The sequence below is a fragment of the Cololabis saira genome, chromosome 14 (genome assembly GCF_033807715.1).
Source record: "Cololabis saira isolate AMF1-May2022 chromosome 14, fColSai1.1, whole genome shotgun sequence".
Taxonomy (NCBI): Eukaryota; Metazoa; Chordata; class Actinopteri; order Beloniformes; family Belonidae; genus Cololabis; species Cololabis saira.
This window is the reverse complement of record NC_084600.1, coordinates 1099060-1126908: the sequence shown is the minus strand read 5'-3', so window position 1 is coordinate 1126908 and position 27849 is coordinate 1099060. Positions and strand designations below refer to the sequence as shown.

Genomic DNA, 27849 nt, shown 5'->3' with positions numbered 1-27849 from the left:
ACAACGCCCACAAATAGCAATAAAATCATAAACCAGTTTATTTATCCAGAAGAATACCTTTTAGAGTTTTCATAGTCTGCTAGTGTCTCACCAAAGAACAAACTATAACCACAGTGAACCAAAAACCGATTAACCTGGCACCTACTGTATATTGCCTTCGTCAAAAGTTAGACCAGCAAACATGACATTTAGCTTCACAGTGAATAAATCCCCCGTGACGTCCATCGGTGGCCCCATACTTCTCCCAGTGTTATGTCATGAACGACACGTCGAAGATAAAACATCATGTTGGATCTATTTGTCACTTTTTCATTATTTAAATCAAATCAAATCAAATCAATCTTTATTTGTTTAGCGCTTTTCATACAAATAAAAATTCAACGCAAAGCGCTTTATATAAAACATAAAACTTAATTGAATCATTTATTATTTAGTTCGTTTTTGTGGTTTAGTTTTAGGAACACACCTTTAGTTTTTTTATGATATTTAGTATTGATTAAGTTTATTTTGGTACTTAACCATGCTTTTATTTTGAAGGTACTGGGTAGCTGGAGCACCGGGTGAGTTTACATATAGGGGTTGGCAGACGCAGGTGAGGCACCTGGGAGGAAAGATGGTTTTTACCAGGGCCAGAGAGGCGGCAGAGAGCCATTGTTCTGTGTTTGCCAATGGAATAAACCTCAAGAAACTTTATTTTTTGCCTGGACAACGGACTCTGTTTTATCCTGCGTAAATTCACTCCCTTAGTGTCTCAGTGGCCGTTTCATGTGATTCCGTTTATTATAGTTTGATACTTTTGAGTTTTTTAATAATTCACCTGGAGGACAAATAGCCACTACAACATCATGTCTACAGTTTTTACTTTAGTCTGTTTTACTCTTTGTTTTAAAAACTAACCCACATGTTTTATTTTGTATTTGCTCAACATTAAGTCTCTATAAAATCAGATGATGCCTTTACACAAAAAGGACAAAGGGGTTAAAAATTTACAAGCATAAAAATGTGCTTGACGTCTGCCTGTCTTTTCCTCTCTTCTCCTCTCCCCCATGAATGGTCCCTCAGCTCTTCAGCCATCATTTCATCACATCATTGTCCCCTTCCTCTTCACTGCCTGTGTCTCTCCCCCCACAGTCCACTGAGGATACATTCTGTCCCCACTTTACCCCTCTGTTTTTTGCTCTGTCGCTCCCTTTCCTGCCACTCTGTGCTCATCTGGTTTCTTGCCCTTCTCATGGCTCCTCCTGTCTCCCACATGAATGTTCTTTTGTTTAAAGGTTTACTCTCTGCACTACGTATCCAGTATCCCCTCATCCAGCAAATAATATCCATCCCACCAGGCAGCCTCCACCTCCGATCACCTTTTATCTCCGCTCCCCCTTCCCTTTCTTCCAAGCTGCTTTCCTTTCATGCACTAAACATAATACCTAGCCTTTGTCTATTAGCCAGTCTTTCTTTTCTCTTGAAAAAATCACAAAAAAAAACACGTACATGCAACAGTTTGGGGATCACATAGGAATTATTATTCACCCCAGTGGTGATGTAAAGGTACATCCTACATAACTGTCTGTCAGTATACTCCATGTCAGAGCATGTTTGAACATAAAGGTACAACTGGAAACACAGAGTATATTTACAAGAAATGTTCCCAGCGACTCTATTTACTCAGAAAGCTGAACAGCTTTAGTGTTAGTCAGCAGGTCTTAGAACTTGTGTATAAGACCATGATTGAGAGTGTCTTGACATTTCACCTTTCTGCCTGGTTTGGTCACCTACAGTAAACTGTAAATTCTTGAACAAACTGTCTACGATTGTGTCAATGGCTAGCAAAATCATTGGCAAGCCCCAAAAGGCTCTGTGCCTACTGTACAAGGAGAGGGGAAGGAGGAAAGCTCTGAGCATCAGCTGATGGCTCCATCCTCTCTCCAGAGAGGGTGGTGAACCAAAGATGAATTTCCACCCCGGTGGACAATAAAGATTTATTATTATTATTATAATTACTATTGTTTCTGTAGGATTTTTATTTATTTTTTTTCCTTGATTTTCTCGTTTTTATTTTTCCGACGAAATGAGGGCCTTTTTTCCCCCTAAACGTCCCCCAAAAGTCACCAAATTTTGCACCAAGCCAGGCCTGGCGAAAAATTAGATATGTAATGGTTTGCATTAATGGGCGTGGCCTAACGGCTCAACAGCGCCCCCTAGAAAACTTTGTGCCTCAAGCCCCACAATACGGTTTGACGTACATGCGCGAAAATCGGTACACACCTGTATCATGTCACAACTTAAAGAAAAGTCTCTTGGCAGCCAATTTGAATTAATCGTGTAATTTCTTGCGCAATTTATGCAATTTCTTCGACCGCTTCTTCGCCCGAACAGTAACGTGCACCCAGGTGTGTTATACATCAAAATGTGCATCTCCATCCTGACGCGCGACGCGCATTACTTTTCTCAGTCAAAAGCGTTACCGTGGCGACGATAGACGCCAAAAAGCGTCCCCCCCCCCTTCATCTGATATTCCATATCCATATTTGATAGTCTCTATTTTCTGCCATGACTTTTGAATGGTTTGACATAAAGACTCGTGGGTGGTGTCATCTGACTCGGTTTTGACTCCTTGACCTTCGTTGGCCTGAATTAGCCCCGCCCCTTCATCTGATTGGTCAATATTTTATAGCCCCTATTTTCTGCCATAACTTTTGAATGGTTTGATATAGAGAGTCGTGGGTGGTTTCATCCGCTAAATGTCCAGAGCTGAAGAATCTACATGCAAGTCATACAAGCTTCCACTGCAGCCTGAACGTGCACAAGGGTGCGAGGGCCCGTTCATCGCTGCTTGCAGCTTTAATTATTATTACAAAAACCATGTCCACTGATATTCACTTCTGTTTTAAAATGCCCTAGAGCTTTTTCCTTGCTCCATCTGGACTTGAATACATCTTAACTGTCCGTCAAAGCAATACCCAATCACTAAAGACCATTTTATATAATATATCCATCCATCTATTTTCTGTACCCCTCTTATCCTTATATATTATCCTATGATAGTATATGAATATACTTCTGCATCAAAGCTACATCGTAGCTATAGCGTAGGTGTGAACCTGACAGCGTAGCCTGACCATAGACTGTAAAAACTTTAGACAAAGCTTTAGTCACGTCAGTTGGTTTCTGAAGAGCAGGTTTGAAGCATCTTTTTCTTATTCTTTCTGATGCCCAGTATTCAAGCGTGCACCAAATCTTTTTTCTGCAAATCCCGCTGAGCTATATTCGAAATGTCAACTGTTATGGACCCAACAGTCAACCTTCAATCAGCATCTTTAAAGGATTAGTGGCAGTGAAATCAAACGTTTTCCTGGGGGTTCCAGTGCAGCATGTCTGGGCTTTAGCTCTTTACGTCATGGTCTTTTTCCAGGGGCAAATTCGTGTCCCTTCCCACTTTACAGAGAAGAAGCCCAAAAGAGCATATTCCCAGTTGTGCCGCTAGTATTTCTTTGAAATGTTGTGTTTTCTACATTTCCGGCAGCAATATGCTCGATCTGTTTGCATATGCATGATTTTTTGGCGACAAATGGACAAATATTGAGTAAGATACGTGTAGAGTATGAGCAAATATTTACCGCCGCACAAAATGGTTAGACTACACACGTCTATACCTTTTTCTCTGTGTAGGGGGATTGGGAGGTGTGATTTCACATTTACTCATGCTTTGGCAGACAGAGAGCAAGAGGCGGGAACAGACGGATGGGAACAGAGAGCGACAAATGAAACAGTCTGATTCGGAGCTGCAGACACCTTCTCATAATCATCCAAAACCCCTTTTCTGAAATGAAATATTGTGTGTAACAATACCAGCTCAATCTTTATGTTAAAGTGAAGGTATTTCATTCTTCATACATTGTAAAAAAACCTTTCAGATAATTCTCTGTTTGAGATTGATGCTCAGATATTACCCCTATTTCAATTACATTCAATTCAATTGTATTTATATATCTATTACAACAGAAGTTGTCTCTAGGATCTTTCCAGAGACCCAGAACATAAACCCCCGAGCAATTATTACATAAACAATGGCAGGTAAAAACTCCCCTAGTGGGAGAAAAACCTTAAGCCAAACAGTGGCAAGAAAAACTCCCCTTTAGGAGGGAAGAAACCTGGACCAGGACCTGGATCATAAGGGGGGACCCTCCTGTCGGAGACCAGCTGGGCAGAGCAGGAAAAGAGAAAACAGACAGAGAGAATGAAGAACAGAGAAAGGAGAGACACAGACACAATGGCTAACTGGTGCAATACAGGGACTATACTGTATAAACAGATGTAGAAAGCAGCTATTTGTCATGTTACCAAAACCAGTGGAGCATGAAAGAGTTCATGGTTCAGGTTCTGAGATCTTTGTTTTGGTTTTGACATTGTTATTGTGTTTTCTGGGTTTGACCTGCATTGGGGTTCTCTCTGACACCATGTTGTTCCGGGGGATTTGGCCAGTACTGATCATGCATATGTGGAACTGTGGGGATGCCAGTAGGTATTCAGATTCAGATTCAGATTCAGAGCAACTTTATTCATCCCCGAGGGGCAATTCAAAGACAACTAAGCAGCAATACAAGTACAGTAAATCCGCTCAGCTGCCGGCCGGTCAACCACAACGAGCAGCGACCCGAAACCAGAACAAAGCAGAGAAAGGATGACATTGGGGATGGGGGAGGGAGGAGGGGAAAAAAAGGCATCTTCACACTGTGTATAAATACACAGTGAGAAAGTGCAAAAAAAACACCTCAGCACAGAAAGCAACATGACAAATTTGACATCATCATCACAAGACTTATAGCCAGGAAGGCGTTGAAAATGAGGGAAGTGTGGTTATCAGCAAGTGTGTGTGTGTAGCGGTAAGTCCGTGAACTTCGCTCAGAGCTGCTCCTCAGCCAATGTCCTTGATGTTATCAGGCGGCTCGGTCAGTTCTGAAACAGGTCCACAGATGTTCCTGGTAGAGGGGAGGGTTAGTGGGGGCAGAGCCACTTGTTTACATTCCACCAGGAAGATTTTGACTGGAGCAGTCGGCCAAACCGCTCTGTCAAAGTCAGATTATAGAATCAACAATTATATTGCAAAGAGAAGACAGACTCAGTAATTTTCCGTCTGCCTTTAGTCTCAGGTTCATCAATGGCGACTCCAAACAGACGAATTTGTGATCAATTCCCGCCAAGCTGGGCTTCCAACTTCTCCACCGCCAGCCTGCGATTCTGTTCAAGAATCGCATCCTGCTTGCGGTTTTGCTCTTCCAACGTTTAAAGTCTGAGTGTTGGTCGCCGTGCTTATCCCCTCAGCAATGTCGGGTAGCTCAGATAGGGCCAGAACAGCTTTCGACGACTTACGCGTTTGTCGGTAGACTAGGAATCCCCCCACTCCAATTAGAAGAAATCCTGCTATCATAAATCCAATTATGAAGGCATCTTCAACATCCTTGACAGACAGGATCACCAAACACAACGGTTTCCAATGTTTCCAGGAATCCATTGTGTATCCAGCAAAAAATGTCCCATCGGGGCAAGAGGGCTCCCTTACCCCCTGACTTCTCGTTGCAAAAATTTGGTGAATTGTGCTGAGAGACCAGTTAATCAGTTCCATGATTGTAGAATTTCTGAGGAGTGAAAAAGAGAGGCTCTGAAGACAAGACAGGAAAAAAGCAGTAGCAGGGCAGATAGAGAAAGGAGAGGAGCAGAAAAGCGTCCGCCTTCACCGAGAGCCGGAAGAAGAAGTATATTCTGAACTGTTGGAAGGCTACTGGACTGGAAGCCCTGGCTTACACCTGCTTATGAGCTGTTCTTGGAGCTGTGTGGCCAAAAGGGCCATGCCCCAACGGGTGCTGCTCCTCACTGCATGGTGCACCTGCCAGTGGTGCACAGAGATGAGACAGTTCCCCTTGCCAGGCTGGATCCTGTCTCTGAGGGGTATCTGTCCTCGAGTTTGCAGCTTTCCCACCTCAGAGCCCAGTGGACCCACAGGGCCCAGGTTCCAGTGTCTGGAAGCTGCTAAGTAGCTGTATCCCAGGGCTTGGGATTCTTTATTGGCACAAGGGCCTATTGGAGTATCTCACGCCGCTCACCTAGAAGCAAGGTTTGGGCTGTCTGCCTCGTCAACTTCAAATTTGAAACGTCATGTGGAGTTAAAGCATCCGTCCAGTGTGAGAAAATATCTGCAAGTCCTTGACAATCAAACAAAGTCCTCAGGAAAGACCAAGAAGACCCAACAGCCCCAAACGACCCCAGTCCCACTGCTGCACCTTCAGGGGGTTGATTTACCAGCAACAGGTAGACAAACTGATAATGGACTACATTGTTGGAGATTTACAGCCTCTGAGGAAAGTTGAAAAGCCACTAGGACGATACATGATTGTATACAGTGAACAGTTTTAGGATAGGGGGGCGTTTCATTCGTACTTCTCATCTAAAAATATTGAAATGAACTGAATTTGAACTAGTTCAAAATGAAAATAGTGAACTATTCATTTTTAAACTATGTGAACTGAACTTTGAACTGGTTCATGAGAAGTATAAACTTGCACAACATTTCCCGCGTGCCTGCCTGACACTGCAGAGGCACATCATTTTTAAACTCTAGTATCTATACGTCTACCTGAGTAATGAATGTGAATACTTTTGACACCTCTGCTGTCACCAACCTAACGCTCTGCTTTGTGCAGTAATCACCAGGATGCAGCAGATACCACACAACCACATAAACACACTCACAAAAGACACACGTGCAGATGAGGACAGGCACACATGGGAGGCTGCACATGTTCCCCTCCCCCCGGGCCCTAAATGTTAATGAGCTATAATGCGGCTGAGTTAATTAACAGGAGAAGAGGAAGGTTTTGGGGCTGAAGGAGGCAGCGAGTGTGGATGAGTACTATCATGTGGCTCATTTATCTGGATTGTGTTGCTGCAAAGTGTCAGACCTCTGTGAGTCATAGCTGATACTCCTGAAATAACACAATATGTCTGCTGTGGAAAGCAGGTCCAAAGTAGGCCGGGACTTCTGATGGGGAACTGAAGCTGAAATTAAAGCAGAATTATATGCATGAAATTTGACTTTCAGTCCGACAGTTTGAATGTTGAAAAAAAGCTCCGCTGTTACTGGGTCAAACCTTCCCCTTTGTCCTGTCTCACCGTCACCCACTTTAAGGCTCCGTAGTCAGCAAAGCAGCTTTGCTCTCCTCCGTGCAGGATTTCAGTTGAGTTTCTATCTAAGTGCTGTTTGCTTCTGTCTTAGACTTTTGTCACTACTTTTAGAGGATAAATAATAAAAGTGAGAGAACTTGTGCATACCAAAAAGTAATTGAACAGCTTTACATGTCTGGCTTTTGTACTTGCAGAGTGCCGTATGATGAAGTCAGTGACCTATGGAAAGATGTCGGCCTCACTGAACCGATTCTCCCCCAAGGCTATTATCCAATCACGTCGCAGCAAGTCGCCAGCATCTGGTAAGGCGGTATTACAAAATAAACATCTTCAGCATCCTTCTCCTCAAACAAAAGCACAGTGGGTTGCTGTTTCCCCCTGCATATTTTATTTGTCAGGAATGTGGACACTGTATTAGATCAGTTTACATAATTGAGAGTTTGAAAGTGTCTCCATCCTTTAGATGATTATTTTTTTCTGCCTCATTACTTCCGTCATTGTTGCAGCAAAGTACAAATAAACACTGCAATGAAATCCGAGTCCTGCAGAGTGTCTAGCAGTGCGAATGTGGGAACATGTCACGTGTCTTGTTGCATGCAAATGATGAATTCAGATGAGAATGATTACACGAGGTAGGGAGATATGGAAATAGGGATAGGGGAGGTATGAAGCAAAATGAGGGGAGAGGGAGTGAAGATGAGAGGTAAAGAAGGAGGGCTGGTGACTCAATCCTGCAGCTCCCCAGAAGCTGCTCTTCACCTGACATACTTCTGAAATGGGGGGAGCTTGCACTTGTAGCTGCTTCTTTGTTTGAGCCAGATGATGCATCGGAAACTCATCAAATGCACAAAGAGCATTCCCTCCAAGAACTGAATGCAGCTGTTATTAATGCACTTATGTCAGCGTCTGGCTCAGTCTTTGTAAAAACGCTTAGTTTCCAGCTCGGATTCTTTTCCTGATTGCACAGCTTGAGCTTTGGCTGTGAGCAGACGCCTAATTATGCAACAGCGCTAATTTATCAGTCTCATCGTAATTATTTAGTGATTCCACCGTACAGACTTGGGTTTGGTTGGGTCGGGAATGATTCAATGGGTGATGCAATGCACAGAAATCCTCCAGAGAGAACGAATCCCACCAGCTGTCTGAGCACATGAACCTGCACAGATGCGCTTTTTTTTTTTCTTTTTCATAAGATGTTTACAGAATTAAGATGTATGTTTTGCAAGGACATCTGGGGGGCAAACTAAAGAGTATTTAAAGATGGGGTGGGTGGGGGACAGAAGGTTCTGGCTGTTGATGCTTGGGAACTTTAGGGAGAAGGTTATGAGAATGAGTCATACACAATCAATCTCGCTGGAGTCTGGAGGGAAGGTGCACACAAACGTTCGTCTGTGTCTGCGCATTAGACGGAAAAACAGGAATCAGGGCCGAGAGGAGGGGGCCTGACTCGTCTCGGTTGCTATGGAAACCTGGGCCAGTGAGAGCATGTAGCTGCAGACACAATAACTTGTAGCGGCCATATATGGCAGTGACTTCCTGTGAAACGGCCTGCAGTAGAGAGCGGAGCGGAGTGACGCTTGGCCTCCGCTGGAACCCTGAGTCAGAGTCTCCTGCTGTTTGTCTTCTCAGAGACGTTCCCTTCTGGTGCTGCATCCGCTTCTGCACATCATTACATGCTCCTGTGGTCCTCCCGACTGTTTTTATTGACTCCCTAAAACATTACCTATTGAAACCTGCTGAGTTAAGCAGCAGGAAAGTAAATGATGGATCTGTTGCATGACCGTCACGGATACTCGTGCTTTGCACTCTTTTTTTAATATCTCTTTTTCCCTCCCCACTTTGAAACTGTGATCTGTTTCCTCCACCACTGGACAAGCCTTTTTTTTTTTTTTTTTGAAAAATCTGTTTATTGGCATTTTTGTTCAAAACATCATGTAGAAGTCACATGTAAAGAAACTTCACATAATAAATCCAGCCGCCCCACCCTCACCACCCGCATGTTCCCAGATCCTCTAAAGGAAATACCAATTAGAAAAATATTATACCACGGTCTTTGTGAATACTCGATTCTGATTGGCTAAACAGTCTCCCCGCTTCTTCACTTCCTGTGTCAATAACACGGCCAATGAGCTTCAGCAGCAGCTCAAGAACGGGACCCTTTGATAAATCGTTCATTACAGTCTCAGATATAATCCATGGTGGCATGTCGGTTTATAAGAATCTTTTTGCCCAGAAGAAAAAAGAGCGACAACAACGACCCATAACTTTGTTCTTCTCTCGAAAAAACTCACCTGCACCACAGCTTTATATGAAAAAGACGCTACAGATCGAGTCAGGATGCAGCGTCAGTCAGAAGAGCAGTGTCCTGCTGTATTTATTGCATTTTTTTTCATAATCAATTTTCATTTTCTCCCGTTCAAATCCAATTACTCGGGTCGCGGTGGGGCGGGGCCTAATAATTGTAAAAAAAAAAAAAAGGTTGCTACTTCGGATTTCACTTATCACAGGTTCTTTTTGGAACGTAACCCCCACAAAAAAAACAGGGATTACTGTAGTCCTCTTTCCTAGGTGCTCTTGTATCCATGCCTGCCTCTCCTACATAGACCACCTTAAGAGCACTGGCAGGGGCGCAGCCTCTTTTCTTTTCCACTGGAGAGTGCTCCTGTTAAGTAGGTCCTCTCTGTTTACACACAATTTAAACTGTGTTGTGGTATCATGTCTTTCTAACGTTATGCAAGGGATAATGGATGAGCCGACATTCAAATATCAAAAGCTTAATGCGTGTGTTTCAGGTGGTGTTTCAGCCATGGTGTCAAGTAGTGTAAATAATGCTGCACATCACTGATTCTGCATTTGGTACCAACAAATCCTCTTGATATAACATACCTTTTTGGTTTGGTTTGCATCCTAACGTTTGAGCGGGCCTACTTGGAATGTTGTCATCTTCTGCAGATGTAACTACATTCAAAGCCTTGCCTGACGTCAGTGTATAGAGGGAATGTGCATGATGTCACAGATGCGACTGCACAGAGGGTTACGCCCACTGAGTGGGAGGAAGACTGAGTGTCAGAAAGACTGAGTTGCAGCGTAAACTTTTATTTTGAGTACTGGAAAACATCTAAAATGGGAAAGAGCTGTTGTGTGATCGACTACATTTAGCAAGAAATCGGAGTTATCGTTTTACAGACTGCTGAAAAATAAGCTTAAGAGAGACAAATGGATCGCTGCAATTCAAAGAAACAACTGGATTCCAGGCACCGAAACGTGGATTTGCGGTTCCCATTTTGTATCAGGTAAAGTTGGATTTTTGGGTAGCTAACGTTAAGCGGTCAAATCATAAAGTGCGGTGTCCTCATCACTTTGAAGTTGGACCAAGTGCCAAGACTTTTGTATGCCTTCAAGCTTTGCTTCGTGTATTTCCCCGGCGTAGAAATTAAGTACATATAAATATCATGAAACTGGATTCGTGGCCAAATATTAATGTCCATGGACCACTGGTTCTTGGTAACTGTACCAAATATTAATGTCCATGGACCACTGGTTCTTGGTAACTGTACCAAATATTAATGTCCATGGACCACTGGTTCTTGGTAACTGTACCAAATATTAATGTCCATGGACCACTGTTTTTGCCACTCAGTGTGAGTAAGGGGGGCTGGTCCAGTGGGGAAGTGACGTCAACCCTCTATATTCAGATAGTTTTCCAATCTGATTTGTGTGCACAGTCGGGCACAGTGCACAGTCTATGTTTTCTGCGCTCAAAGTTTGCCTTTGCACGCTCAAAAACGTGACACAATTATCCCCCCACCTTAAACAGAACAAGGTCCTGATAGCGGAGACCAAAGTAGAGTTGACTGGTGGTACTGCTGACGCTATCTTTGGCCAAAAGGAAACAGCATTTCAGATAAATCCACTGCTACCCGGGGCATGTCGGTGGAGAGGTGGTAATCAGGGGTTGTTTTGCAGCTGGGGACCTAAACACCTTTCACTGCTTGACCTGACCATGATCTGCTCAGAGTTTCCCACAGTTAAATGTAAGGTCACCTGTCTGAGAGCTAAAGGTTTGGATGGAAACTGGATCACACAACAGGACAATGAGCCAAACCATTAATCGGTGTTATGAATGGTTGAGTAATTCAAAAAAGAAAATCAAGGTTTTGAAATGGTCCTGTCAAAGTTTAGACCTCAACCCAACTGTAAGGCTGTGGTAGGCGCTTCACGGAGCTGTGTGTAAATAAATTAGTTTATTGTTTTGCACAGTTTTAAAAATATACAGGAAATATCAAATATAAATACTATAGGTGCAGGAAGAGGCAAAAAACCCAATGGGCTTATTTGAAGCCTCCACCGAAGATATTAAAATTTCATGTGTTATAAAGAACACAAGATTAACAAACAAAAACAAAAAGTATAACTACACAAAAGTGATGGCAAACTAATAATGCAATATATAAATAATAAAGAATAAAGACAAAAAAATAAGTGTGTGTGCAAAAAACCATCAATGAACTCAAGCAGTGTAAAGCAGAATAGTTCAAAACGCCTCCACAGCAATGTGAGATGAACAAGGAACAATTAATTAATTGCATGTGGTCTTTCAGGCAAACATGGAGGGAACGGAGCTCCACTAGCTTTCTTCCTCTTCTTTTTTTGTCAAATTAATAAAGCATGGTCAAGAAACTGATATTTTGTTGTTAATCTGCAGTTTTACCTGCCTAATATTAAAGGAGCTTGAGGCAGGATTGAGGCAGGATTTATGAAAAGAATTCGTACACGTTTTAATTTTTCTAGTAATAATGTCAGATGAAGCGTTCCAAACCAAAAAGAATGAGCCCACTAGTGTATCTCTCCGTTGCCTTGAACAGGCTGTGTGCTGCAAAATGTGCTGCAATTCGGAGGCCGAATTTCCCGCGCTGTCCTGCGGATGTGACGTCACATGACGCTGCATGCGCGTTCTCCCCGTTCTCCCGTGCCGGCTTCACTGTTGGCTGCAGTACCCCCGACGGCCGTCGTGGTGAAGGGTGGCGCTAGAGAGTCTCATTTCTTAAAAGGAGCCTCATGCTCCTTTAAGGCCTTCTTTGATCCATCTTTTTATATTATGTTTTTTTTTAACAAAAAAACCCAGCTTATATTACAGTAAAGAAGGGGTGCTAACTTTTGAACATGACTGGAAAGAGTTAGAACGCAATAATGAACTCTGTTAGTCCGAAACCTTTCCACTGGTCTTCAGGTGCTCTGAAAACAGCTCTCAAGTCCCACATTAATTTTCTATTCAGCAACACGGACCTGAAATAATTCTATCTAATAAGCTGCACCAGCGGCGCTGCAGAGCAGATGTGGAGTGTGAGACACGGGGAGAGAGCGTGGAGCACAACACATGCTCCACCTGGTGTCCCTGTGTGTGTGTGTGTGTGTGTGTGTGTGTGTGTGTGTGTGTGTGTGTGTGTGTGTGTGTGTGTGTGTGTGTGTGTGTGTGTGTGTGTGTGTGTGTGTGTGTGTGTGTGTGTGTGTGTGGCTGCTCCTAACAGCTACGTTTGCAGCTGAGACCTGGACACCGCGGAAGACACACACGGAAGGAGAAAGTTACACACTTTTGCCCATAAAATTAATGCGATAAGATTGCGTTTTACTGTTAAATTGGATTAAAATTCAGTGGATAAATGTGGAGTCACTGGAACACAACATTGCTGTAAGATCTTTTTAGAACTGTCCAGCAATGTGGACTCTGAAGAAAATATACCATATTCCAGGAGGAAATAACATAAATGTTTTTCCTTGAAGCTCAAGTAAAGTGAAAGGTGTTGTTACAAAGAAAAGTCATTTTCTTACGGTGGCAAGATGCATCACAGCCTACACTTTGATTTTAAGTGTTGAAGCTGCTTCATAACAAGATTTTAAATTTTTTAAGATGCATATTTTGGTATTGAATATAAAGTTCAAGCTGGTGCTTTTTTATTACATAATCCAAAAAAAGCATAACCACTTCATGACCATAACAAGAGCAATCCACTAGAACAATTTAAAAGACAAAAATAGATGAATGTGAACATTTATGAAAGCAAAGCTTGAGTGGTAGTGGGTTACTAGACTGTATGACACTTAAACGCTCTCCTGTTTCTATAATTCACACGGCATGAGCTCTTTTAAAGTAATCAATTCCACTTTAATAGCACAAACCACCTTGAAGGAGCAGTGTGAAGAGACTAGTGTTTACCTCATGTAAGCACTTTCCTTCTCCTTTATATCCACTCCATCTGCAGAACATGCCACGGTCTGGACATGACAGTAGTGTCATAGGCAAGGGAAGGCAAGTTTATTTGTATAGTAGTGTACAATTCAACACAAGGTCGTTCAAAGTGCTTTACATCAACATTTAGTTTAGTTTAGTTTAGTTTATTGGTCTTTTCAATTTCCACAACACAAATAACCCAATCGTCAGTGTAATACAAAAAAATATATAATTTCTTTAGTATATATACTGTATATACAATTTTAACTAAAAACCAAGGACCAAAAGGTGTAGACTGAAGCCTAAGCTTATGACGCCTACCCTTTTCACAAGAAAAAAAGAAAGGAAAAGCTTCATAGGAACTAACAGATCCAGCATGTGTTTTGGTCCAAGACCATTCAGGTCTTTGTAGACCAGCAGTAAGATTTTAAACTCTATCCTTTGACTCACTGGAAGCCATACTGAAATACATTTCATTGAAATTGTCAAGGGGCGTCACAAATGATTAAAGAGCAGCAACAGAGTGAAGGATGTATGAAATCTCATAAAAGAAAGGCATGCTTTCACGCTCATGTGTAGCTGGGCATTGCATGTGCATTTAACGGGATATTGTCATCACTTAGCTGCATTCAGAGATTATGTGACAGCCCCAGCTGAGTGTACATGCACACATAGACCCAAAATAATGTGAGAAAACAGTTTGCACTCAACTTCTCCCCATCTTGCCATCTGCCTGTGCCAATGTCTCAAATCTGCTAAAATTACCACCAAAGTGCAGATGGTGTCAGATCCCATCCCTCTGAGGCTCTCACCTTTCTCTTCATGCCTCAAGTGATTCTGCGTGATTGGAGATACTTTGTGGTGTAGCTTGCAGGCCAGCTTGCCCACAGATACATCCAGCGTGTCTCCTGAGGATGCACTGCTGGCGCAGGCACTTCCCTGAGCTGGGATCATCTCTGCACCTTCCACACTTTGTTTTTTCTTCTCTAGAAGCCGATCATGAAGGGGACTGATCGGTTTCAGATATGACATGAATTATATCAACGGATTGACAAATGTCATAAAGCGACAGTATTGTGTGATCCGGGCATAACTGGTGTTGTAGTGTAGTGTGTGTAGGTGAACTGGAAGACTGGCTTCTTCTTGGTGGGGGTTTTATTGCACTTACAGAAACTGCTGGTTTTAGCTAAATAAACATTATCCTTCCCACCCTGTCGGGAGACAGGAAGATGCAGCCATTCTTTCTTTATCTATGTATTTTTTGACACTTTTTGTAAGTTTTGACACTGTTCAATGGGATTATTGCCTTTTCAAAGTTGGAACATGCAATTACTTTGGTAGTTGACTGACCTGTCAAACATATTTATTTATCCATCCATCCATCCATCCATCCTTCCATCCATCCATCCATCCATCCATCCATCCATCCATCCATCCATCCATCCATCCATCCATCCATCCATCATCCATCCATCCATCCATCCATCCATCCATCCATCCATCCATCCATCCATCCATCATCCATCCATCCATCCATCCATCCATCCATCCATCCATCCATCCATCCATCCATCCATCCATCCATCCATCCATCCATCCATCATCCATCCATCCATCCATCCATCCATCCATCCATCCATCCATCCATCCATCATCCATCCATCATCCATCCATCCATCCATCCATCCATCCATCCATCCATCCATCATCCATCCATCATCCATCCATCCATCCATCCATCCATCCATCCATCCATCCATCCATCCATCCATCATCCATCCATCCATCCCTCCACTCATCAATCGTATGATAACTATACATTGTTTGAATTTGTTGAGGTTATAAAATGTATGAATATGTATTGTTTTTATTTATATCCAAATGTTAAACGGAATTACTTTTTATTAGGGCCCGAGCACTTACAGTGCGAAGGCCCTAATGTATCAGTAGGAATTTTTTTTTTTTTCCGACGAAATGAGGGCCTTTTTTCCCCCCTAAACGTGCTCCATAAGTCACCAAATTTGGCATGCAAGCCAGGCCTGGCGATAAATGTGATATTTCATGGTTTGCATTAATGGGCGTGGCCTAATGGCTCAACAGCGCCCCCTAGAAAACTTTGTGCCTCAAGCCCCACAATACGGTCTGACGTACATGAACGAAAATCACTACACACCTGTATCATGTCGCAACTCAAAGAAAAGTCTCTTGGCGCCATGGCCGAAACCAAACAGGAAGTCGGCCATTTTGAACATTTTGAATTTATCGTGTAATTTTGGCGCAATTTATGCCATTCTCTGCCACTTCTGCCACTTTGGTGTCCACCAAAGTGTCCTTGGCAAGACACTGAATCCCCCGGTTGCTCCCGGTTGTCAGGCCAGCGCCGTTGTGTGGCAGCTCCGCCGACAACCGGTGTGTGAATGTGTGCATGTGTGGGTGAACGTCTACAGTGTAAAGCGCTTTGGGGCTGTAGGAGTACAGCTGGAAAGCGCTATATAAGTGTAAGCCATTTACCATTTACCATTCCTTCAGCAATTAATACGGCCGGAACCGTAACGTGCCCCCAAGTGTGTTATACATCAAAATGTGCGTCTCCATCCTGCGACGATGGGCATTACTTTTCTCAGTCAAAAGTGTTACCGTGGCGACGATAGATGCCAAAAAGCACGCCCCCCCTTCATGTGGTTGGTCCATATTTGATGGGTCCTATTTTCTGCCATAACTTTTGAATGGTTTGACATAGAGAGTCGTGGGTGGTGTCATCGGACTCGGTTTTGAGTACTTCACCTAATTGGTGCAAATCAGCCCCGCCCCTTCTTCTGATTGGTCGATATCTGATAGTTCCTATTCTCTGCCATAACTTTTGAATGGTTTGATATAGAGAGTCGTGGGTGGTTTCATCCACTAAATGTCCAGGCCTGAAGAATCTACATGCAAGTCATACAAGCTTCCACTGCAGCCTGAACGTGCACAAGGGTGCGAGGGCCCGTTCATCGCTGCTTGCAGCTTTAATTTTTTCTTTATTTTCTGTTTTTCCTTTCTTTTTTTTATATGCTACCTCTTTATAAGAACTATAAACTATAAATCCCAACGTGCGCCTCTTGGCGTGTCAGTAAAGACACATGCTGAGATGCTGGACGCAGTTCTCGCTCAAGGCTGATTTATGGTTCCGCGTTACACCGACGCAGAGCCTACGGCGAAGGCTCTACGTCGGTGTAACGCAGAACCATAAATCACGCTTCAGCCTCTCCGCGTCCGTCCGTCCCTGCGCGTCACAGCGTGCGCAGGCGCCCTCCCCTCCTCTCCTCCCGTAGTACAGCGCTGCTCCATTCATCCTTTACTACCACCGTCGGGCGGAGCGCAACCACACCGCTGCTCTTCTCCCTCGGATTACCACTGTGCTCTTCAACCATGCTGGAAGTGGAAGGTAGGAAAAAGAAAAGCCCCAGGCAGCCAGGGTTTACCCAGGTTTAGCCAGGTTTAGCCAGGTTTAGCCAGGTTTTCCTCCAGCACACCGACACCGACACCGGGGCGTCCACATGAGGGGATGTGGAGACGCTCCGGCGCGTTTTCGCTCCATCTCCTTTCTCCGTCTCCACACAAACGTGACCTTGACAAGCTGCGACTTCACCGTTTGCCACTAAAATTAGCTTTTATCTTGCGATTTGGCATTATAAAGTCGGTGAAATATTCTTTGTTAAGGTTTATCGTTGTGTAACTGGAAGGAGGAGCGTCTGTGTGCGTCGTAACGTTGCTGTTAAATGTTTTATCAATGAATCCGTCCGCAGCTTCTGGTTTTTTTTTACCTCCCTTTGTATTGAATAATTCAGAAAGTTATTTGATCTGGGAGAGAGTCAAGTCTATGCCTTATCTGCTCACTGCAAAAACTCAGAATCTTACCAAGAATATTTGTCTTATTTCTAGTTAAAATGTCTCATTTTTAGTCAAACAAATTTCATTACACTTAAAACAAGTGTCATTACCAGAAAAATAGCTTGTTATTTGACAATTTACACCTGTTTCAAGTAGATTTTCACTTAAAATAAGTAGAAAAATCTGCCAGTGGAACAAGATTTTTTTTGCTTATAATGAGAAGATAAATCTTGTCCCACTGGCAGATTTTATCTTTATTTTTCTGGTAATGACTCTTGTTTTAAGTGTAATGAGATTTTTTGACTAAAAACGAGACATTTTGACTAGAAATAAGACAAATTCTTGGAAAGATTTAGAGTTTTTGCAGTGTGCACCAAGACTCAGAAGATGGATTATTTGGACACAGCAGGGTTTACTGGCAGACATTTGATAAAACTGGGTTTACTGACAAAAAGTCTTGAGACTGTATCAAACTGAGGCTGAAAGAAGCAAAAGTAAAATGAAAGAAAAAACGCTGGAAAGTGGCGGCTTTTACTCGGATGCTGTCTCAACTGTAAAAACAAAGTAAATAAAAAGATGGATGACTGGAAATGCATTGGTGTTATCACAAGCAGCATCTCTTTAGGCTACAACGCAGGTGGAAATCAGGTCTCATCTATAAAAATCAAGGAAAAATCCTTTTTTTTTTTTAGATGTTCACTTGTGTAAATGTTCTTCGTAAAAGTCAACTGGACACTTAGATGGAGTGCAGTTATATCCCATCATTTGGAAAAGAAGAGAAAACTCTACTCAGGTTTTCAGTCAGACGGAAGACGGGCTCATGGTCCGCTGCAGGAATAGATCTTTATTGCCATTGTCACCAGGTACAACGAAATTAAAAGTGCTCCCCAGTCAGTGCATCATATATTAAATAAAATAACAAAAAAAATAACTAAAATGAAATAAATATATATCTAGACACATTCACCCTCCACACCTACATCAACACACAGACATAACAAGAACTTTCATCAACATACAATCATTTTTGTTATTGCACATTAGCTCCTGTTTTTGTTGAGAGGTTATTGCTGTTTGAGTCTGTTTGTCCTTGTTTTCATGAGTCTGTATCGTTTCCCAGATGGCAGCAGTTCAAACAGTGAGTGTCCGGGATGTGAAGTGTCTTTTATTATATTTTGTCCTTTTTTTTTGTCGACGGGAGTGGTGGAGGTGTTCCAGTGTGGAGAGAGGGATGAGCCGGTGATCTTCTGGAGTGCTTTCCTCTGAGCTGCTGTATATGTTTGAATAACACGATTTAATGAGACGGTGCCGCCGGGTGTTTGTGCCGCGCTGCAGCTGGCAAAACAGACCCGACTGAGGTCATAAGCACACTGAATATGTGGTTAAAAATGAGGCCAGCCTGGTGTGTGTTGACCCCAGCCCATGCAGCGTGGAGTTCCAGGAACACTCACAGCAACAGGGGTTGTATCTGGGCTAATTTTAAACCAAAATAAAACGAAAGAGTGGATTTGGGTGTTCGTTTTCTTCCTCTGTCGCTCCCCCGCTCGTCCTCCTCCGTCTCCTACTCTGCCTCATTCATGCGAGTAGAGAGATGCGGAGGGTGGAAGTGTGGGATGCTGCTACTGCCGCTGCTAGACGCTAATGTAACTATTCTGGAAAAACATGGTTCACGTTTGTGTGTTTCTATTTGTGACACTTGTCTCCGAATCTCAGCCTCCTCATCATCCGCCCTGCTCCAATTTCTCTGCTTTTTCTCCCTCCAGTGAATGGGACACCGGCCAGTCAGCAGTCCACTCCTCACTCGGGGAAATCTCCCAGTCCCTCCCCGGCCAGCCCCGGCAGCCTCAGACGCCGGGTGAGACTACAGCACACACACACACACACACACACACACACACACACACACACACACACACACACACACACACACACCTAGAGGCAGACTAGGGGTGTAACGATACACTAATCTCACGATACGGTACGATACACGATATTGAGGTCACGATAACAATACGATACGATATTTTAGCTGTATTTTTTTAACAACCTTGAATGAGGAACATGTGACTGGAAAAAATGGTCTTTTATTTGAAAGACACAAAATACAAAACAATGCTGTGCATGTTGCCCTATTGTTAAAGTTTGTAATGCTTTATAACTGTTTAAGTTTTAAAGAGAAAGCCAGGCCAACCATTTTCCACAAACTGAACTAAAAGTAAATGTCAGGTTTGCATTATGCATCTTCAGTTTCATACAAGTACAAATATTTAGCCACAAACTGAATAGTTTCTCTCGTGTATGACTTGACTTTTTTCTTTTCCAGAAATTTAACAACTAAAATTAAATAAATAAATAAATAAATAAAAGTAAATAAATAAACTATGAAAAGTCCCAAACTCCAAATGCGACATGACTGTTATTGATCTTGTGCCAGAGCTCAGAGCTTCACCTGCTCCAGCCTGAGGCCGTAAGGTGAACCCCGGTATCGTTTCATCCTCCACGACACAATCTTTACATCATAACAAAGATTGATTCATGCTCACCTTAGAAGTAAAAGTTCAGAGCTCAAAACCCCCAAGAGTCCCGTGATCGGGACCAAAACGGAACTAGTTTCTTCTGAGCGGAGTCAGATTTTGGTCCGCGGGTCGAGGTCGTCACGTGATCCCACTGCACCAATAGGATGCAGTTACTAGTAAACACAATATATTCATATTAATAACCCAATATCAGATACAGTTTGTCACCTCCACGACACGTATCGTGACGTTTTTGTATCGCGAAATTACGTGGCACGATATATTGTTACACCCCTAAGGCAGACGCACACCAACGATGAGCCCGTAGCCGTTAGTGACACTAAACCTATAACTGGTTCCCTCTATGTTCTCAGGAAAAGGACCACGTCACTGAGCATAGGCCCACTACATCTTAAAGTGGCTAGCATACGAAGAAGCCTGGTCATCTTTAGCCTCTCAGAACAGGGCGGAGGGTCAGGCCTTTGACCTCTTCCAGCGCTGCTCCGGGATTCCCAAGCGTGGAAGGCTGAAATTAGGATCCATGTGAATAGTTTAAGAAGGCTTTCCACTGCATTTCCGCACATGCTGACCCCCTTTTGCATTTGTTTCCTCGCGGAGAACTCTACCTGTAAGTGGCAGCTCTGCAATCCCAGACGCTGCCACTGACTTTTAGAGACCTCCCTATGTTCGAGGTGAATGTGCAAATATCAGATCTAAAGATGACCGTGACTGCATTCATGTCGTTATGTTGCATGTACGCTGCTGTGGAGGGTTTAGAAACACATTTTATGCTAGTACAGTTGTTTTGTTTTGTTTTGTTTCCGGCTATTTTTCTTTTTTGTTACATTTTGTGTTATTGGTCTCAAAACACCTTTATCATGCTCTGTTTTCTCTACCTAAATTATAATGTCAAAACCATGTCAGTTACAGTATAGGACAAGATATTACGGTGCAAAGCTGGAGCATGCAACTCAAAGGGAACATTTTAAATTCCAGGTTTAGGCTTCCTGAGTTTCTCTGCAGGATGTTGCTGCATCTGTGAACGTGCATGTGCAAAAAGGATCAAGGTTGGTGCTAATCCGGCCTGTGGCGGTGGTGGTGATGGGGAGCTTTTTAGCATCAGCTTCAGTCTAACCCGACTGCTGCGTGATTTCCACACCGCGTGTAGGAACAGCAGTCGTAACCGACACTCTCACGAGCCCCGCGGGCACGTGTCTTGTGTTTTTTTGGTTTTTACCCAGGGATTCTGATAGTTTACAGCAGGGATTATTCCTGATAGAAAGTCTCTTGAGCTGTCTGGAAGCAGGCAAAACGTCTTTGATGATTTAAGCACGTAATATTGAAGGACATCCAGAAACGCATTAGCACTGTCCAATGTCAGCCCAGGCGTGAAAGCTCCGCTCGGCCCGGAGGGCACAGAGCCGCACGCCATCAGTCTCTGTCTTCGGTAGGAAGAAACCTGCCTGTTATAATATGACAAGGTCGTCTCAGCTGAGACAGAGAACCCCCCCCTCCTTTATTTGTATAGCACAATTCAACACAAAGTAATTCAAAGTGCTTTACATCAACATTAAAAGCGGCAAGACACAATTAAACAGTAAATAACAAATAAAATGAAATTAAATGATAATAAAGGAGGTAAAATAATTAAAAAAAAGTTGTTAAAAAGTAAGGGCAGTAGAGTACAGCAGGTACATCTCATTCTTACATTCTTAGTCAGTGACTACGTTTACATGCAGTCAAAATTCGGGTTATTGCTAATATTCTGGTTACTGCAACATTCGGAATATTCCGTTTCCATGCGTGAGCAAACAGTTTACATGGTAATTAATCATTCGGGATATCTGGATCAAACCAGCGATGCGCGGAGAACGTCATGACGCAATTCCCCTCATTTCTGCTTCTTCTTCCTGTATCCAAATCCAAAACAAATGCTGCTTCGCGCAACTTTTCGCTCACCTTCTTGTAAATCTTCTATCCCGGTACTTTCTACCGTCTACAAATGCAGAAATGTTCATATCCTTTATTACATTTATGAAGTGATTAGTCTCCTCCTGGTCTTGGTTTCTCCGTGTTTATAAGAACTTCCTGGACTCAAAAGACCAGGATTCCTTGTGAACAGAGCATGTGCAGAAAACAAATTCCTGTTCCGTTTGATGGGGATATTCCGTTTGGCGTTTATATGACCGAATATTCAGGTTTTAAAAGGAGTAACCCAGGGGTCATATTCGGGTTATTCAAAGGGGTTATTGGTGTTTACATGGCCGTGCAAATTAGGGTTATTGCCAATATCCGGGTTTTAAAAGGGTTATTGACTGCATGTAAACGCAGTTATTGACAAGAATTACGTTTCTATACGGTCAAAACGTACAAAGACCAGGTCAAATACAGTATTACAAAAGTAATCTGTAACAATTTGTGCGGTGAATCAAACCAATTTGACAATTCTACGTCACAATACCTGCAAAAGTCAACAACAGCAGCTGATCATACCATAACTCTGCTCCATTGTAAACATTTGCCACATCAGTGAGGGAGATTGTGAGAATCTGCACATGCAGCTGCGTGTTGGAGTCTTGTGCCACATTGGACAAAGCGGTAATGGAGGGTGAAGAGTCTGAGCCCGGGGCTCCTGAGCCATCAGTGCTGCGGCTGCATGGATGTGATATGAAGGTCAGGCAGGGCAGCAGGCGCACGTCAGCCGCTGAGAGCGGAACAGGGTTGGACAGAGATTACATACTGGCCTGGACGTGGGTCACCAGAGATCCCGGGGTTGTGAGGAGATTCACTGTTTGATCAGAATCCCCACACTGCAAAAACTCAAAATCTTAACAAGAATATTTGTCTTATTTCTAGTTAAAATGTCTCATTTTTAGTCAAACAAATCTCATTACACTTAAAACAAGTGTCATTACCAGAAAAATAACTTGTTATTTGACAATTTTCACCTGTTTCAAGTAGATTTTCACTTAAAATAAGTAGAAAAATCTGCCAGTGGAACAAGATTTTTTTGCTTGTAATGAGAAGATAAATCTTGTCCCACTGGCAGATTTTATCTACTTATTTAAAGTGAAAATTTACTTGAAACAGATGAAAATTTTCAAATAACAAGTTATTTTTCTGGTAATGACTCTTGTTTTAAGTGTAATGAGATTTTTTGACAAAAAATTAGACATTTTATCTAGAAATAAGACAAATATTCTTGGTAAGATTTTGAGTTTTTGCAGTGCATTAGCTACAACATAACTGCAGCTATTCTTCCTGGGGTCCGCCAACATTTTAAAATAATACTAGTACTAAACATAACATAATAAAAGCAAACCAACTACATTTCTGCTAGATAAAGAGAACAAAACAAAAACACTGCACAGTTAGTTCATGGCCCTGGACACAACAGTCCTTTTACCAGCATTAGAATTCACATTTGGCAGCAGAATCTCCTCCAGTTGCAGGTCTGGTGATATTTATGATAGTCAGAGCTGGAACATAGCTCCTGCAGAATACCTGAGGAGTCTTTGTTATAGACATATTTCTAATAAATGATAATAATGAGTAAAGTAATCTGTCAGTAACCGTTATAACGGCGAGGAGATGGCTTGGTGCCTACGTTTACAAACTCTTTCCTCTCCGAATGAGTAAAGGTGAAGTGTGTATTCCCTGGAGACGTATGCGGTGCTGCTGTTCTCCCTCGAGCTTTCACCGTTTCATAGACTTAGGGAGAAGTGTCTGTGCGTGAGTGTGTGTGTGTGTGTGCGTGAGTGTGTGTGTGTGCACGGGAAGGCAGAGAGGTCACCACGGTACGAGGCTGCCACTCGAATGTTCCTGGAAAGCACGGCGAAGTCAAACGTCAGCACCTGTCAGCCTAAAGAGGCCGCTGTCACTACATCCATTTAGCAAGGAACATCCAGGGTTTGTAAAAATCAATATTTAAAGACCAAAAAAACCAAACAAGTTGTTTTCTGTCTAAATTCGACGGCGTGTGCTTGAGTGAACGCCACTCCACATTCTGCATTTCCCACAAACGTAAAGTGCTCCTTACGCAGCTCGACAGCTTAAATCCTCTTTAAAGTCCACCACACACACGCTCGTGCTTTGGCACGCTCAACAAATTGGCTTTCTTTGTGCAGTTTTCTCATACAGCAGTGTAAATCATAACTCTACACGTCCCCAGTTGAGTGTATTTATGGCAGAGGATTTGCACTCGCTGACACCCTGCATGAAGCCTGAAGCTGTTGGACTGGAAGGAGGAGAGGAAGCCTCTCAGCACTCGCTCCTAATGACCCCCCCGCTGCTTCCAGACATGTAACAGCATTAACGTCACAGGCTCAAAGTATATTCAGTCATCTCACTTTTAGATGAATTCCAAGCCTATTTTAAAATCGAGTCTCCCAGTCCAGGACGGCTTCTTTTGGACCACTGTTGTGTGTTTCTTCCCTGCCAACGATATAACCCCTAACCCCCACGCACTGACTCTTTTTTTATTGAGCTTGGAATGTAATATCTGGGCCTATGGGATACGTAGAGTTATAAAAGGCTGGAGTCGTGAGCGTAGTCTGGCCGGCCACAGTCACAGTCACATTGCAAAAACTCTCACTCACAAAACAGTTTCGGTTCTCCCTCCCACTCACATCTCTACCGGTACAGAACGTACCAAGCCAATTACAACGGAGTGGATTATAGAGGGAATGTGCATGACGTCACAGATGCAACTTCACAGTGGGTTTCACCCACTGAGTGGCAGAAAGACTGAGTGGTACGGATGGGCGGTATGGACTAAAAAATGTATCACGATAATTTCTGGCATTTATCCCGATAACAATAAAAATGACGATTAAAAAAATACCAATACAACTCCATCTTTTTAACTACAAATCTATCTCGCTCTCAGATCTGCCTTCCGCCATGTTTGTTACACGTCATCAACGGGAATTTATCCTTCTTTCTTTCTTTCTTTCTTTCTTTCTTTCTTTCTTTCTTTCTTTCTTTCTTTCTTTCTTTCTTTCTTTCTTTCTTTCTTTCTTTCTTTCTTTCTTTCTTTCTTTCTTTCTTTCTTTCAGGCTCATTTCTTTCTATCTTTCTTTTTCGTTCAGGCTCATTTCTTTCTTTCTTTCTGGCTCATTTCCTTCCTTCCTTCTGCGTGGATTTAACGCAGAACCATAAATCAGCTTTACACAAAAACGTCATCAACGGGAATTTATCGCTTTTACCGCGAGATGACAAATTCTTACCGTGGGGAATTTTTTTGACGGTAAATCATGAACGGTAAAATATCGCCCATTCCTTCCTACTGAGTGGCACCGTAAACTTTCCGTTTGAGCAACTACAAAACATCTAAAAGGGGAAAGAGCTGTTGTGCGATCGACTGTACTCATAGATTATGCAAGAAATCAGAGTTATCGTTTTACAAACTGCTGAAAAATAAGCTTAAGAGAGACAAATGCATCTCTGCAATTTGCAGAAACAACTGGATTCCAGGCATCGAAACGTGGATTTGTGGTTCCCATTTTGTATCAGGTAATGTTGGATTTTTGGGTAGCTAACGTTAAACGGTCAAATCATAAAGTTCAGTGTCCTCATCACTTTAATTTCTACAACAAATCCTACCTTGAAGTCGGACCAAGCGTCAAGACTTTTCTCTGCCTTCAAGCTTTGCTTCGTGTATTTCCCCGGTGTAGAAATTAAGTACATATAAATATCAGGAAACTGGATTGGTGGCCAAATATTAATGTCCATGGACCACTGGTTCTTGGTAACTGTACCAAATATTAATGTCCATCGACCACTGGTTCTTGGGGTAACTGTACGGGTCACTATCAAGTTAAGACTTGAATTTAAGCCGATAATCGGCTGTTATCCCGTCTTCTCCACTAGTTGGAGGTGTTTTTTCCACTCAGTGTGAGTAAGGGGGCTGGTCCAGTGGGGAAGTGACGTCAATGCAGACCCTCTATTGTCGAGAGGAACCAGACTAGTTCTTTTTTATCAAAGAGGAAACAAAATAACTGAAGTTTCCCACAAAATACAAGTAGAAAAGGGACTTTATGAAGCAGCCACATGCTCTCAGAGACTCCCCAATGAACACACCAGTGCTCTTCCTTCCCGCTTTGCAGACGTGCACATGGCTTTTAGAAACTGCACAGAGAATGGCTTACACTTTTCTCACCTCCCTTTTAAAGCGTGAAATCAGCTGATGGTGCTTAAACATTTATAACTTAAACACCGCGTGCCGCTCCGTGACCCATTTTCCTGAGCGTTAGCAGCAGGAGCATGAGAGAGGAGTCAGCGTTCACGGCGTCCTCATCTCGCCATCGTCCACCACTCATTGTCCTTTCAAGGCCGCCTGCTCCACAAAGAGCAGCCCATTTTTCCCCACAGTTTGGCCTCTAGCTCTCCCTTTGACGTCTCGTTCCACTATTCTGGTTGCAACCCTGTAGAAAACACAAGCACATAAATAACTTATTACAAAAAGACAATAAAGACTGAAGTCAGGACAAAAGGACAAAAGGCCAGATTCACCAATATTTTCTTAAGAACCGTCTTAAGAACTGTCATTTCTTACGAATTTCTTATTTTTCCTCCTTAACAACTTCTTAAAATATGTAATTGCATTGCACGCACCAACAAACAACATTTATATATAAATATATTATATATACAGGTAGTTTGCGTCTTAACCGTCAGTCACTCACTAAACATGGAGAAGGAGAAAAAGAGATGCAGGAACTTTTCAAGGTTATGGTGGATGAGATTAATGTGTGAAAAAATACTATTGGGGAAAATTAATAATAATTAACTACCACGCTAACTAACATGCTAACAAACAGTTAACAGGCTCTTTGTGTAATTAATTACAAAGTATATCCTCAAACTATGACCTACTAGTCTAAACTTGTCTAAAATGTGTTGAAAAAGGTGATATTAGAGTTTTACCTTTTCACAGAAGAAATTTTAAGACAGGTCAAGGTTGTCTTAAAGTTAAGAAAAAAGTCAAGAACAAATTTGAGAACTTTTATTTCGAGAATACCATTTATTCTTAAGTTTCTTTCTTAAGAAGAAAGTTGAGAAAATACTTGAACTTTTTGGAGAATATGACTTCTTCTCTTTTTTCTTCTTAAGACTGAACTTAAGAAAAAAATGACACTTAAGAACATTTTTTTTCTTAAGAATGTTTTGTGAATCCGGCCCCAGGTCTTGATCCAGAGGTTGTTGCACATGAAGGGGGTGAATGCTAATTTTAGTCCATGTTTATGTTTTGCCACCGTCCTCTCTCTCTGTAGTCTGTCATGTATGAAATCCATTGAATTGCATGCTCCATTTCTCTTTCTTATCCTTTTCATTGTGGATGATTCACTATGGTATTATTTATATGTGTGTGTGTGTGTGTGTGTGTGTGCGTGCGTGCGTGCGTGCGTGCGTGCGTGCGTGCGTGCGTGCGTGCGTGCGTGCGTGCGTGTGCGTGTGCGTGTGTGTGTGTGTGTGTGTGTGCGTCTGTGCGTGTGAGAGAGAGAGAGAACCACATGAGAAATTGTTCTGCATTATGCTATTTTAACATTCTGTCTCAGTCATCCATGTGATTGTGTTGTTATTTAAATACTGTAATTGTTTATTTTGTCTGTATTATTCCTTAATTTTTTTGTTGTGTTGATTTCATTAGGTGCTTTGTTCATTTTTGTTTTCACAACTGCCAAAAAGACTGGCTGCGCCACACAAAGAGAACATATATGTATAATTTTAAAGCTTCAATATTGTTGTGATCGTCTCATTCACTCAAATTCTGCATGTCAAATCCAAATCATACTTTTGTTGAGGAATTCAGAACATTTCCTGAAGTAAGAACATTGCGGTGTGAGGCCGCCAGCCCTTCTTGGCTCATTTGTTTGTACGTGGTTTCTTTGTTACATGTATTCATTTCCATTTTACATGTATTCATTTCCATTTGTTGAAGTCATTAAATTCATTATCATTTCATTTTCATTTCCTGGTCTTTCTTCTCACACACCTTATGCTTCCTGAGGATGATAAGTTCAGATGAGCCTCACATTTATCAACATTTCTCTCTTT

General features: G+C 42.4%; 1 protein-coding gene across 3 annotated transcripts in view; it reads left to right on the top strand.

The window, feature by feature from the left end:
• Window positions 1-27849, top strand: part of LOC133459444 (serine/threonine-protein kinase DCLK1-like) — an 80729-nt gene that overhangs the window by 31914 nt on the left and 20966 nt on the right. For all 3 annotated transcript variants that reach the window (XM_061739368.1, XM_061739369.1, XM_061739367.1), the window contains 2 exons: window positions 7371-7478; window positions 19039-19130. In XM_061739368.1, coding sequence (XP_061595352.1) covers window positions 7371-7478; window positions 19039-19130 — 200 coding nt within the window. The remainder of the gene's footprint in view (window positions 1-7370; window positions 7479-19038; window positions 19131-27849) is intronic.